At 36.6% G+C, this 14,690-nt stretch overlaps 1 protein-coding gene across 10 annotated transcripts in view; it reads right to left on the bottom strand.

Moving 5' to 3' along the window:
- Positions 1-363: 363 nt before the first annotated feature.
- BCLAF1 (BCL2 associated transcription factor 1) overlaps positions 364-14,690 on the bottom strand; it is a 30,035-nt gene continuing 15,708 nt past the window's right edge. For 6 of the 10 annotated variants that reach the window (XM_063124627.1, XM_063124630.1, XM_063124625.1 and 3 more), the window contains 7 exons: positions 11,678-11,783; positions 10,694-10,778; positions 8,930-9,105; positions 7,632-7,812; positions 4,486-4,632; positions 1,824-2,030; positions 364-1,703 (listed from right to left, as the gene is read on the bottom strand). In XM_063124627.1, the coding sequence (XP_062980697.1) occupies positions 1,698-1,703; positions 1,824-2,030; positions 4,486-4,632; positions 7,632-7,812; positions 8,930-9,105; positions 10,694-10,778; positions 11,678-11,783 (908 nt within the window). In that variant the 3' untranslated portion in view covers positions 364-1,697. Of the gene's footprint in view, positions 1,704-1,823; positions 2,031-4,485; positions 4,633-7,631; positions 7,813-8,673; positions 8,796-8,929; positions 9,106-10,693; positions 10,779-11,677; positions 11,784-14,690 lie in introns of those variants that run through there. The other 4 variants (XR_010025378.1, XM_063124631.1, XM_063124632.1 and 1 more) reach the window with 4 other exon arrangements.

The raw sequence follows: 14,690 nt of genomic DNA, 5'->3' as shown, positions 1-14,690 counted from the left end.
TGGGGTAGACATTACTGAACCAATGATTTGATTTAGCGTAAAATAGTTCTTCCCTGCCCATCCTCCACCCCGTACCCTCACAGACTATCAAAATGAATAATGTCACTATTGCATACTAAGAACTTGCTCTTGAAATCGCACCATTTTGTATTTCAGGACTAAAAGTCTTCAGTTTTTAAACTTACTCAGAATGGGTTTGATCCAAGTGATTCTTGCAATACATTGTTTTTAAATATCAAAATGCAAGTGGTATTTTGTCAAAATTGTCAAACTTCCTAAAATCTTTATAGCCTAAAATTAAATATATGTCTATAACAATGTTTCTGTGACATGCTTTGGATCTGTAATAACAGTCTCATGTCCTTTTAGAATTTTCACATCTTTATTCCATTGAAGACCGAAAACATCACGGAGAGATCCCACTGGTAAAGTTATTTATCTGAAGAAAACCCACAGAAGAGACTATTTTACAAACTGGGGAAAAAGATTGATACAATTGGTAGCTGGAGCAATATTGCCATGAGTATCCTGGCCGACACTTTCACCAGATGTCAATGAGTCTTCCTTAATGTTCCTGCAGTAGTAATGTCATTTCACACTTGTTATACAAGCTGCTTAAATGTTATAAATGGATAGCATCTAGTGTTTTACATAAGACTATGTTTATTATGCATGTAAACTCTGAAACAACACACTGAAACATGCTTGTATTAAAGGTAACTTTTCACTACAATTTACCTCTTTTTGTCGTACGCCTAAAGGTTTGGAATGTAGGACAAGTCTTCTTGTAAGAAAAGAGTGTGCAGAAGGTCAAGCTACTTTTAGTGCTGTTGCACAAACAGTTGAGGCATTTCCCCATTAGGAGTAAGGGTATGTGGACGGAGAAACGTAGCACCTGTTAAGCTACAGCTCTACTTGTCAGATCTAGATCTGTTCAGAAGAGAACTCCCATCGTGTTCTAGAAATGTGAATGTATGAAAGAATTAATAAGATCCCAACACTGATTTCTATAACCTCCTACTTACTCATTCTTCAGAAAATGGGATATAAAGGTAGCAAATTACTCTAGTTCTCAAACCTGATCAAGAGTAAGTTTTGTGAAAACAGACTGCAAAACATTAATCTTGCAGACCTGTTCACATGTTGACACGATTAATTAGGTGGCTGAATTAAACAAAGCATCAGCAGTCCACCCCAAATCAGACCAAGTAATATTACACTACAATTTAAACATAAGCCACACAAACAAAAACTTCAGGAAAATACTAACTCCAGCATAGGATTGAGATTTAGTACAGATTTATTTTAAAATGCTGTCTCAAGATTTAAATGTGCAGACCTAAGGCTTACTTCAGAATAAAACACAGCTGTGGAAGGGGCAATGAAGTACAACTCTCAGGGTTTTGACCATATCTTTTGGAGAAAGCAAAGTTACACTGCTTATAACAGTAAAGTTTAAAAAGTTGATCATAACAAATAGCATTATACTTTTTCTATTTGCTTTTGTAGAATCATCAACAATTACTATAGTGAGACTGCGAAAGTATTAAAACAAAAACAGAAACAAAACCAAAACTAAACTACTCTCCAACAGTAAAATTTAAGTAAAATGCTTACATTCATTTGACGACAAGTCATATTAAAAATGCTGTGTACACGGCGCATAGCTTTTCAGCTGGAACTGGTCTTCTAATTAATTATTCCTGTACAAGAGAAGATGTAAATATTTGCACTATTACATTACAATATTTTAAGCTATTTAAAATTTAACTAACAATACGTAAGAAAATATTATTTAAAAAAGATCAACCAAGAATATGTACCTTTTCGTCTTTGCGTCTCTCCTTGTCTTCACTTTCAATGGTTTCTTCTTCATCTTCTACAAGCCCATCCCCTTGGTATTTGTCATGCGTCCACTTTGGACTGCTACCTGATTTTTTGAAGTTGAATCTTCCTCTGCCACGCTGGAAAATGCCACGGCCTCTTCCTCTTTTAGCCCAGTAATCTACACCATCATCTCTGTCGTCATGCTAGAGTAAACATGGATTAAACAAAGAAAATGAAGAGTCTAACATACTGCATTGGGAGATGTTTTTAATGAGTCTCAAAGTACCTCCTATGCCTATCTGATAACAGTAGTTGAATCATTGTTTTTAATATTCTGCCATATTTAAACATATGAAGATGCCTTATACCAAGTTAGACAACTGATCAATCTAGCCCAGTACTTGGTTGGCCTAGGCTCTCCAATCCAAAGGGTTAAGGCAGAGGTCTTTCCTATCCATGCTACTAGAGACTGATTAACTAGAGAAGTCAGGGATTAAATGTAGAACTTTATGTACATAAAGCACATGCTCTACCACTGAGCTTAATGTCCTACTTTAAAGAACCATTGATTTGATGGGACAGAGCTGAAATATCTAGATGCAAAGCCATGTATCTTAATCCTTCTTTATACAGACTTCTAAAGCCGCCCTTGTCTGGTTCAATATAATTTATCTTCCTTACATCTCCTGGTTTACTGGTTCCCAGTTTATGAAATATAAAAAATGTGCTGGATGAAACAGTAAAAAATAGATTGATTGAAATAAATGAGTAATATTCTATTTAAGATTCTATTTTCTGAAAAGTCACTTGGCAGATCTTGCAACATGAAAACTTAAAGGAAACTAAACATGCCAACCATATCACACCTGCTAGTCCTGACATTCAGGCATAAGTGCTGTGCTTATGTAACAAAAACAACACCATCCATGCACAAGAGGGAGGAATCAGAAGACTTGGCGGAATGTCAACGTTCTAGAACCACCTCTCCAAATTTGGGGCCCTCGAGATGTATTGAATGTCAATTCTCAGCATGCCTGACCATCAGCCATGCTGGCTGGGACTAATGTGAAGTCCAAAATATCTGGAGGGCAACAGGTTGAGTAAAGTTATCTTAGAAGTACAGAAATATTCTGAAAAACCCTAAGGGAAGAACCCTTCAGAACAGCCAGAATGCTGACTGGCTGTTGGGGATGGGTGGGTGAGGGAATGGAAAATTAGGTGGGAAGAGGAATGGAATAAAGTATCATGGCTGGCTGATACACATCATTTTACTCCATGTACCACTTGCATTATATATTTTTTCTTTGATTTTCTTCTAAGCAAATTTGGCAAGTGAATAATCGAAAAGATTTATAGCTTACACATTTGTGCCAGTTCCCAACTTTGCCATACTCTAGCCAGACCAAGAAAGAGAACCCAGCGCAGGCACTGCTACACAGATATGTTCTGGCTTTGTTCTCAGTGCAAATACAGTGAATAGCAAAGCCTAATTTTTACTCCAAACATTGGGATCATCATGGTAGAGGACAGGACCGCAGTGGTGTCCTTGACTGCATGCCTTTACTTTCTTATATATAAAGATTGGCTTTTCTTATGGGAAAAGTGCTTCATTTGGGGACAACCTTGCAGGCAGGGTGGGGGAGGGGAATAAGTCTGCCCACTTTCTGACATTGGATGTCCAAGCTAACAATGACAAGGGCTGTGTGTGGTGGGAAGCAGCAACACCTCATCTTCCACTTCATGAAAGCTACTCTAGGGTTATGGTGAAGGATACTTCTTCTCCCCACCCCAAAAAACTAGAAGTGGGTTGGGGAGAAGTGCAGGAAAGAACAAGTCAATGCAAAGTATTGCCTCCCTTCTCAACCAACCTTATCCTCTACACAGATTTTAGGGGTTGGGTTGTTTTTACTTCTTCGGGGCCTGGAGGCCGAACCAGATTTCAAAAGGTGGCCTGGTTCAGCCCTTGCAAGAACGGTGGCAGTGATGGCTGGGAAGGTGGAGTGCAATGAAAGGTTCAAAAAATTCTGTTTCTTCTTATTAAACTTGATCAACATTTACTTACTTCTAAAGAATGACAACTACATTGACCAGTAAAACAGCATTTCAAAGTGACAACTGGCATTACACAAAATATATGAACAGGATAGCTTCTTCTTTTTTTAATCCCACTATTCAACAAAAAGCAATGGGATTATTACTACTTGTCCTTCTCACAGCTCTGAGGAAAGTCAAAACCCTCAAACTTACAGATATTAGATTGAAATTTGCTAGATAAGAAATTATAAAATTGTATACTGTAGCCTATACAAGCTAGATATGATAAGTATTCTTCCCTTCCTAAGAGGATAAGCAACTTGGAACTCTCCAGATGTTTTTGACTACAATTTCCGTCAGCTGCAGTCAGCATGGTCAATCCAGGGATTATGGAAGCTGTCATACAAAACATCTGGAGGGCACCAGGTTGCCTACCACTTCTAAAGCAAATCATTTCCTAACAGTTTCTGGATGTAGAACGAAGCACAAGTTCTGATGCTCACTTTATAAGGTGCTGCTAAGATTCTTGAAATGACAGAAGTAGCTTTAGATATTGCCTCCATAAAATTTGCTTATAAAGACAAGCTTTGAGAAAAGATGCATGCATAACAATATAGCACCCACCAAGAAGTATTTCTTGCTTTTTGGGGTATATTCAGGATCCCATTCCTCCTCCTTCGGTCTCTTTTGAAAAGTAGGGTTTGAGTTGCTGGGACCAGTATTTGTTCCAGCAAACACGCCTCTGGCTCTTCCTCTGCCCCTAATTCGAAACTGATTAACCAAAGGAATTATGTATTTAATAAATTATATATTTAAAAGCAAATGAGAAAATTCCTAATACATTAACTAAAATGCTTTGCTATTCTTCGGCTGTCACCACCCACAACTGAAGTGGCTTAAGCATTAATGTGCAAAAGTTTACAGCCACTTTAAAGTAATGGCATTCAGTCTCGCAGAAGAGAATTTATGTATATGAGAGGAAAACCGGATTACCTAAGGCAGACACTTTCAAAAAGTAGTATATGAAGATGAGAAAATTCAGATTTCTAGTAATCTACAGAAAATAGAGGGCTGGGTTCAGCAAAGGCCTCCTGTGGATAAAAGAGTTCCTTCCGTTTGCAGGAGACTTTTGATGAAGCGGAATTTTTCCACTGGCTGAATGGGGGAGGAGGTAATCTTTGCCACTTCCTCTTTCCCCAGGTTTGGGGACTTTTGTAACAATGGGGGAAGAGGTGCTTGGGGCTGCAGAAGGAGGTGGGAATCTCTTCCCCATCACTTTCCAAGAATGGGAATGTTCTGAATGGAACTCCACTCAGGGATGCTCCAGCCGGTGGAATAAAATACTGAATCCAATCCAATAACATTTGCTGATTTCTCCAGTCCTCTTCAAAGTACAGCTAAAAAGGACTAGATTTGAGGAATGGAGAAATGAAACACAAGTGTTTATGAGTTACTGTTGTCTGTTGCATATTTGCAATAAACAATAACAATGGGTCTGGTGGTCAACAGAATATACAACAGAAAAAGCAAGGAGGAAAGGAAAGACCAGGAAATGTACTGTATTTTAACTGAAGTAGACACAGAGACTTAACAGGAAAATATAATACTTTTAAATAATTGTAACTTAAGTAGTATTTTAAACACAATCCTGAAACCCATTTCTAATTGCTGGCAAGGCAATATCCATTGTTCTGTCTAATTTATTGCTTCTTTGTCATTTATGCAGGCTTTCTTATAACAGGGACTAGTGCATGGCCCAATGTTGACTGTACAAAAACATTAGATATTTATATATTGAGTCAAAGCCACTATATGGACTATGATTCCAAATGAAGATCTTGGAAACTGGATCTCTAATAGAAGATTAAAATATTATAACACAGTGTAGAGGAGGTGAGGCAGGATGTGGTCAAGCAATTGATTTCAGAAAGCAAAGGCTGAAGTGAACAAGATATCTGAAGTGTTTGTTCTTAAACATATGTACTTAATTTTTTTGTTTTTAAAAAACGCTATAGACAATTTGCACAAGGCAATGCAGACTTGGACACATGCATGGCATTGTGTTAGAATGCACTCAGATCATGTGAAGAACATAGAGCAAAAGTTTTAGCACAACTTCCAAGTTATCACATTTTACCCCAATATATTTATCTGCTACCAAGCAGCAGTTAAAAAAATTAATTCCACACAACACAATGATATTCAGTCCCAATTCCACTTTTCTGGATTAACCTAGATGGTTTTACAGTATGTTGCTTTATATATCCCATTATCCCATTATGTATCGTGTTTCCTGAACTGGAAGATTATATCTCCTTTATATTGTTTATACTTGTATAACTTTCTATATCAATCTTACAAATATTGGTTGTTTGTAAATCCAAACAAACCAATATCATGAAATCCCCTAAAGTACTTTAGCCCAGCCAATGAATTCTTGATAAATTCTTGATGTCCAACATGAAGGTTTGAATTATCCTAGTTAATTCCTAAAACACAATTAAATCATAAGCACTGAAGCGCAAGAAATCAGAAAGCCAAAATCTGTATTTTTGTAATTTTGGGGGCCTCAAAACTTTGGCATTTGCTATCCCTGGACATTACTTAACTGTGACTATATGACACAGAACGAGCATCGTTCTTGTGGAGTTTGGACTGGGTAAAACTAATTCCTTGTTAGATCGTACCTGTAATGTTATGCAGGTAATGAAAATCTATCTTGCTTCTCTCCATCATGAACTCCCCAGGAAATTTAAAGCGTATGCTACTCCATGAAGAGATATATCCCAATATAGGTAAGAAGGCTGCAGTTCCTATACACACTTCCTTAGGAGTAAGTTCATTGAACTCAACGGGACCGACGTCTGAGTAATAGGATTGCATTGTAAGTTAACCATTTTAAGCTGTAAACACATGCCTGTCCTGTAAACTGAAGACTTCACTCCAACTTTATTTGCCACTGAACATTTAACACCAGATTTCATTGTTCTGTGTTGTAATCATGTGTTACCATGGTTAACACCATGGTTAAGGCTGCTAACCCTTTTGCAACAAATGGTTAGTGACCATGGTTAAAACGTGGTTATATAGCCACCACAGTTAGGGAAAATGTTGTTCAAACAACACACTAAGCCATCATTGTTAGCTCAAAACACTTAACCATTATGGCTTAGCATGTTGTCTGAACAGGGCCACAGTTGATATTTTTAAAGATTATAAATACAGAAAAGGAAATCAAAGTTTCTATAAAAAGAACCATAAAAAATAAACTACAAAGAGAAATATGAATAAATTAGTGCAAAAGGAAGCATAAAAAAAGGAGGAATGCACACAGCAGCATAGTTGATTACGGATTACTGCTTGATTACAGATCAGGAATTCTGTGTGTTTTTACACAGACAATGTGAGTATTCACAAACAGCTTTTTAAAAAGATCTAAATAATTACTATCAAGCACTGCAGAAGTTAATGGAGAAATAACAGCAGCAGACACTGCAAGTATGATGAGACAATTATGCAAGTTTTTGTTATTTTAAAGCCAAGTTTTTTGGGTTTTTTTACTTTTTTATGCCAATTTACTGTTAATATATCTCTGTCCAAATGGAGTTGGGACAGAATTTTTTACACATTGCAATTTACATTCACAGAAGGAAATGATTCTGAATGAGTTCTCATGCGGTCCTGGAATGTATAAAAACAACTGCAATTATCAGTGGTGATAATTACAAAAAACTTTTTTAAAAATCAGGAAAAGTATGGAGGAAACTCACAAATGTGCCTCTAGGTCTTCCAACTCCTGTAAAACCTGGGTATTCTTTTTGCTCGTGATGGGGTTTAAACTCTTCATCTCTTTCTTTCTTGCAGTCCTTGTCTTCTCGGGAACTGGATGAGGAGGAAGATGGGGAGGAAGTTGAGGAAGATCGAGAACGGTCTTGGTCTCTTTTTTGTTTACTGAAAAATAAGAAACCATACTGTTTGCTATTGCATCCTATACATAGAATTTATTTTCTGTACCCTTAGAAGCTATCCTCTCTTCTTGTTTGAAACTAATATGGAGTATTATTACACCATCCAGCTTCCACTATAATTTTTTAACGGCTAATGGCTCATTATCAGCTAATGTTACTAAATAAGGACAGCTAATTAGCTAGCAAAATTAATTGAATATGCATATAAACACGCATGTTTTTCCATGGTCAAGGAAGAAAAATCGGAAGGGGGAAAGCCCTAAGGGATAACATTTCTAAAGTGATACTATTTTATCTGGTTTTCACATCTTAACAAGAAGTAAAAAATCGGTATTCCCTTTTCACTATATAGACACAAGGTGTGGAACTAATCAGCAATAGTTGTGTGGGTATCAGTGTAAAAAAGCAAACAAGAAGTGCAAGTAAATACATGATTACATAAGTAGAAGAATAAGAAAATAATAAATATGATCTTCATATTCAACTTCCCCCATACCAAATACATTTTGCATTGATTTGACAATATTTAAATAATATTAATACCAAACCTAAAAGGCAGATATACCTGAAGTAACTCTTATTAGTGCTGGAAGTACACACTGAATAAGTTGCTTTTAAAGACTAACCTGTTTCTTTGAGCCCACTGTCTGTCTTGCGAAAAACAACTCTTGCCAACCCCCACTTAAAACACACACACACATATACAAACACACACATTAAGCCTATACTTCAGTAAAATGCTCATAATCTGGGTGTTATGAGTTGAAAAAGTGCGGAATCAAGCATAACGAACCAAAGTTCTTACACAAACTGTTTACAGAAATGTACTGCATTGAAGTCCAACCTCCTGATGTAGCCTGGATAATAGGACAGATTAATTTGTCATTTTTTTTCAGTGTTAGCTTGCTATTCCAAAGTTTTTGTCCTCATCCACCATAAGCCGTGTAAAAGACAAATACATTTTTGCTGTAAAACAAATAATTTTAATTGTTTAAATTTAGATGTTCGATTGTACAGTGAAAACTGAAAGCAATTAAGCTTACAATTACAAAAGTCTAATTAGAAGCTAAAAACCTAGTTACAGGAATTAAGGCTTTTACCTGTCATCTTTGTAAGATTTATAATCCTTGTAATCTTTTGGAATTTTCTCTTGCTTTCTTGATCCACTGGATTCTCTGGAACCTTTAGAGTCTCCTCGTTCTTTACTTCGTTCTTTTCTACGACGGTCGATGTCATGTCGAAGATCAGCAGCATCACACTTTAATTTTTTATCTCCCTAGATCAGAAATGTATCAGTGCAAGATTTTACTACCAAAACCCTTAAGAGAAAGCAACAGTTTTTGCATTCCAATGGATGTTTTCAATCCAATGTTTTCAATCCAATGGATACTTTCCTGGAAGTAAGACCTATTGAACACAATGGAACTTACTTGCAAGTAAACATGCATAGGATTCTTTTGTTACCTAACAATCCAAGTGATTACTGCAATGCGTTATACATGGGGCTGCCTTTGAAAACAGTCTGGAAACTTCATCTGGTACAAAACAGGGCAGCACGTTTACTAACAGGGACTAGCCAACAAGACCACATCACGCCAGTCCTTTTCCAGCTTCATTGGCTGCCAGTCCAGGTCTGGACCCGATTCAAAGTGTTGGTATTAACATTCAAAGCTCTAAACGCCTTGGGGCCTGGCTATCTGAAGGAACGCCTCCTCCCATATTCTCAGGGGTCCTTCTCCGTGAGCCACTGCCAAAGGAAGTGAGGCAGGTGGCTACCAGAAGGAGGGCCTTCTCTGTTGTGGCACCCCAACTGTAGAATGCGCTCCCTAAAGAGGTTTGCCTAGCACCTACACTATACTCTTTTAGACATCAGGTGAAGGCCTTTTTATTTTCTCAGCATTTTAACAGTCTATCAAATTAATTTTAACTTTGCTATTTTAAATCTGTATTTTAAATCTGTATTAATTTCTGCATTGCTGCTTGATTTTATCCTGGTTGTGTTTTTATATTGTATTTTATATTATGCTTTTATACTGTTCATTTTATATTTTGAATGGTTTCTATGGTTTTAATTTTTGTAAACCACCTAGAGAACTTCAGCTATTGGGCGGTATAAAAATGCAATAAATAAATACTCCTATTCCCAATAGTACTTTTACATGTTTAGTAGGCTGCTTAAAGGAAAGTAAACTTCCTGAAGTTAGCTACAAAGCTGATAAAAGCTCACTACTGCAAAAATAAAACAGATGTGAAAAAAAACTTCCAAGTGAACAACATTCCAAAATATTTCTTAACTCTTTTACTGGGTCTAAAGATATACTTAATTCAGTTATTCCATGAAGGATGTTGATAATTAATGGGGTGGATTCAATTTCCCCCTTCATCTGTTTCTCTTTGCATCCCTTCTTGTGAACCGCCCAGAGAGCTCCGGCTATTGGGCGGTATAGAAATGTAATAAATAAATAAATAAATTCTTGTGCATCCCAGATCTGCTTCGAAGCATCCCGCAATCCGACAAGGGGCTGCAAGGGGGGAAGGAAAAATCTATCCCGCCATTGGCATTGTTTTGCCATTGGCAAAATCAACACCATTTGATGCAGCTCAATGTCTTCTATTTTTCTGGGGGGAAATGAATACATTAAACCTTTTGTTCTGAACTGATCGAATAATATAATCAGTTTGCACTAAATAGGTCTAATGCATCCTTCAAAAATGACTGTAACAAAATCAGACTCAACGTTACTTAAGGCATAAAAATATAAAAACATTTTTTAAAAAAAATGCCTTTGAGATATGGACTTGTATTCCGATTGCACTGGATGCTTTTAACTGAAACAAAACAAAAATGTCAATTCAGAACCTACTTTCTGAGTTTCTTCTTTAAAGGCTCTTTCTTCTCCCGCTAAACGGGTATGCTTCCTCAGGGCACTTGGAGAGATGTCAATCCTCCTAAATGCAAGATTTTTAAAAGTAATCATTATGGCTGCCAAAATTCATCTGTCAAGTGGAAACACAAAAGAAAAAGTGCTATTGGGCAGTCCAAAATCAAAGACATTTAAAAGTTAACATGCACCTCCAAATATATAGCATACAAATCAAAATATCAACAACTACACAGAGTGAACTTCAACAAATAGCAGAACTGATAACCTGCTAACACAAGATTTTCTTCACTGAGAAATGCAGTTGAGAAAATTTCAAACTAGAATATTCAAATGCCTTTTACATTTAAAACAAAAAACAATGCACAGCAAAAATCATTCAGTGTAAATTGAGCAAAATATTGTATCCAGTAAAACTGTAGCTCGTTTGTTAGGCTTCATCATTCACTTAAACTATATAGGATAAGGCCCATATGTCCTTACTTACATTTTTTAATATTTCAGCAAGGAAACAAAGACCTGCTTAGACTCTTGTGAAAGGGCTTCACTAACCTAGTGGAAATCCCAAGTCTCTTTGAACAGCTGACCAATGTGCCATATCACAAACTACTTTTGTAACTTCCTACAGTTTGCTATGGAAGAAACATATCTAAAGTCCAACTGGGTCAAAGTTCCACAGTCATTGGATCCTGGTCATAAAGTTTAAAATTTCCTTCCCCATATACATGATTACCTTTTAAACTGAATGAAAATAAAGTGGCTACATAAACATTTCACAAACATAAGCACATCGATTTACACATTTTCTACTAATAACTTACTTTAACAATTCAATAAGTGCCAAAACCAATGTGCTACTCAATCTCTGCTATATTCCTGTTCCATGTTAAGTGAAAAACATATATAACTAAAAAGTTATATATCATTTGGTGAATGGTATCCATTTTAGCTAGGCAAGTACTACACCTGTGTATTTCAGGACTCTTTTGCCGGGTGCTATGTTCTTCAGTAGCCTTCTGATAAGCAGTGAACCTCTCACTTAGGGTCATTCCAGCTGACTTGAAATACTGTTCTGTTGGTTGCAGAAGACAAACACTGTCGAGTTAACTTAGATACATCTACATGTCATACCAAACTAGGATGTAGAACAGACAAAGGAGTTCATAAAATATTCAAGACAAAGGTTACATTTCCCCCACTTCTTTTTCAGTGTATATCAACAGTGACAATCATCGCATTTTAGTGTTTTCTTTAAACATATTCACTGCTAGTACCACTATTAATTCAAGAATCGTAACTTCTAATGGGGGAGAAAGTTGTTTATTCTGAGCATCTTTGAGTTTTATCCACAGGAGGAGAAAACATTACTATAAGATTAATAGTTGTGGAGGGAAATATTACAATTTGAAAGAGAGCTGGTTCAGTATTTAATATATTTGATTCATCTAGACTTTTGTATTCTTGATTAATGCTGCCATCCTATGCACACATGTATTGGAATTAGCCCTCTTAAACTTAGTTGGACTTATTTGCAAGCCAAGATACATAGGATGAAGCTATACAAGTTATTTCTTAAAATAAACACAGTATCTTCTTTTCAGACCAGAACTATGACCCTAACAGCTGGATATATTTAAATGTCTGGCACCTCGGCAAAGATGTCAGCATATTTAAAGTTTCTTCTCTTTTAACCTAAGACCATTAAATTAGTAACACATTACAATTTGAAAGACCAGTTCAACAGATGTATTTAAATGTAAAATAGAAAAATGTGGAAAATTATGTGGGACTATGAGATGTTACATATAAAGCAAGCTATCTGCTTAACAGGTCAATGTACATCTGTATCAACTTACCGCCCAACATCCAGCACATCTCTCATAACCAATCATTAAAACTTGATATGGCCACTACAAGGGTAGTGCCTCAATCATAATTCCATCAAACACAGGAATTTGAGCTAGCAACTCAGTTTTTGTGCCATTTTTGCCAGGAAGATAGAAGGTTCAACTTTGCCTGTTTGTGCATCTGTTATCTTTCAACAGCTATTTTACTTTTGTTACATGGATTTTGCCATTTCAAAACACATTCCAGGACCTAGTTGCAATGAAAAAGAAAACATCACTGGGCATTTTCAGCTCTATGTAAGTGAAGAGCTGTTCAGTCTAACTGCATTGCACCAATAATGTAAAATCACTACTACACCCTTACCAAAACATGATCTACAAATTCGTGGGAAGCAAATTATGCTTTAAAAGTATCAATAAATTGGCCACTGACTAGTAGTTAAAATGGCTAGATATCTGGTCATCGGTTATATATTATATACACACTGAAAACATTCAATTTAAATTATTTCTTCAGGTAATGTAATAACAGGGATTCCATAACCTAGTAAATCCTTTTATCAATTTTAATTCTTAGTAAATAAGAAATGCAAAATTATCTAAGAGTAGTATAAAACCAGTTACTATTCCCACCTTTCAAGGCAAGTAACTTAGATGGGGCAGTGTGTGTGTGTGTGTGTGTGTGTGTGTGTGTGTGTGTGTGCATGCACGCACGCATGCAGAGAAAGCTTACTAAAATATGGTTTGCAGGTTTTTGGCACAAATTACACTGTTCAGAGGTTCAGCTGAATATTGTACCATGTTTACAGACATACCACCACAAAATTAAAGTTGAATCCAAACATAGCCTTCCCTAAATGAAAGGCCTTCTCAGTGTACATGGAAAGCTTTTGACCCTGTGGAGAAATTCTGCAGGTGGAAAGGGAGCAATTTTTATTGATTCCCTCCTCCTTCTGCAGCCCCCCCCCATCCCAGAGGGTCCCCAACCCCCCAGAACATATTTTATGAGGATGCAAGGGGAAAAGTGAATCACAAAAAGTCACCTCACACATGCATACACCTATGGGGATGTTCTTGCTGGTAGGAGCAAAGTCTGAATCCAAGCCTATATACCTAACATACAGAAATTCAACATTCTATCTTGGCCAAAATAAATCCTTTATTTAAGTAAGTAAAACTCTATTGTCTGCTCCCCTCTTGAGAAACAGCTGTAACTTTGCAGCCAGTACAGTGAGAGAAATAAGGCATCAGTAAGGAAATGTTAAGAAAATTAATTAACCTCTATTTCAGAAACTTCTTTATACCAATTTTAGAAAATTACTATGTCCCACTTTCCATGGCTGTTAGGGATATCACCATTTAATTTGTACATTTTCCATCAGCTTATCCATGTTCATGGGATCCTTCACCATTTATCCCAATTATAATAAAACTAGCTGTTCCTTAAGAAAAAGCAACATAAACCAGGTAATAATATTAGTTGTTAGCCTTGAAAGATGGTGCTTTCCAATAAGTAGATTTGCCAGACCCTCTAGCAAATTATGAAATATGAGAAGGTGGAAGAACTAATAAAACATCTGCACATATCTGTAATGTTCAGGTAAGGGAGAGAACATAGCTCAGTTGCAGAGCACATGCTTTGTATGCAGAAGGTCCCAGGTTCTATCCCTGGCATCTCCTGTTAAAAAAAAAAGATCAGCTAGTACATTACATGAAAGACCTCTGCCTGAGATCCTGCCAGTCAGAGGAGTTAATACTCAGATGAACAAATAATCCAAACAGGTGAAAGCCAGATACTTAAGTTTCATTCCTAACAGTTTATTACTTCAGAAAAAAATATCAGTCCATGACTGAAACTGATATATAACATCTCGCCAACAACAGCATATTACAAAATTCAGCAGAAAGCATATATACTCTTGGCTGCTAACTATAAAACTTCCCCCTCCAAACCCAGCTTGATTCAAATGTGTGACAGAACAATAGAACTTCCATAGCACTAGATGAATTTGTATGGTCACACTAATCCATGGTTTAGCAAGATGCGCACAAGCCAGTGAGCCTCAACCTCACAACTCTCCTCTTTTCTCCTTCCTTGCTCTATGGAGGACAATTGTGGATGCTTCCACTTT

Source organism: Elgaria multicarinata, chromosome 4 (assembly GCF_023053635.1).
Source record: "Elgaria multicarinata webbii isolate HBS135686 ecotype San Diego chromosome 4, rElgMul1.1.pri, whole genome shotgun sequence".
Classification (NCBI taxonomy): Eukaryota; Metazoa; Chordata; class Lepidosauria; order Squamata; family Anguidae; genus Elgaria; species Elgaria multicarinata.
This window is presented reverse-complemented; position numbering and strand designations above follow the sequence as displayed.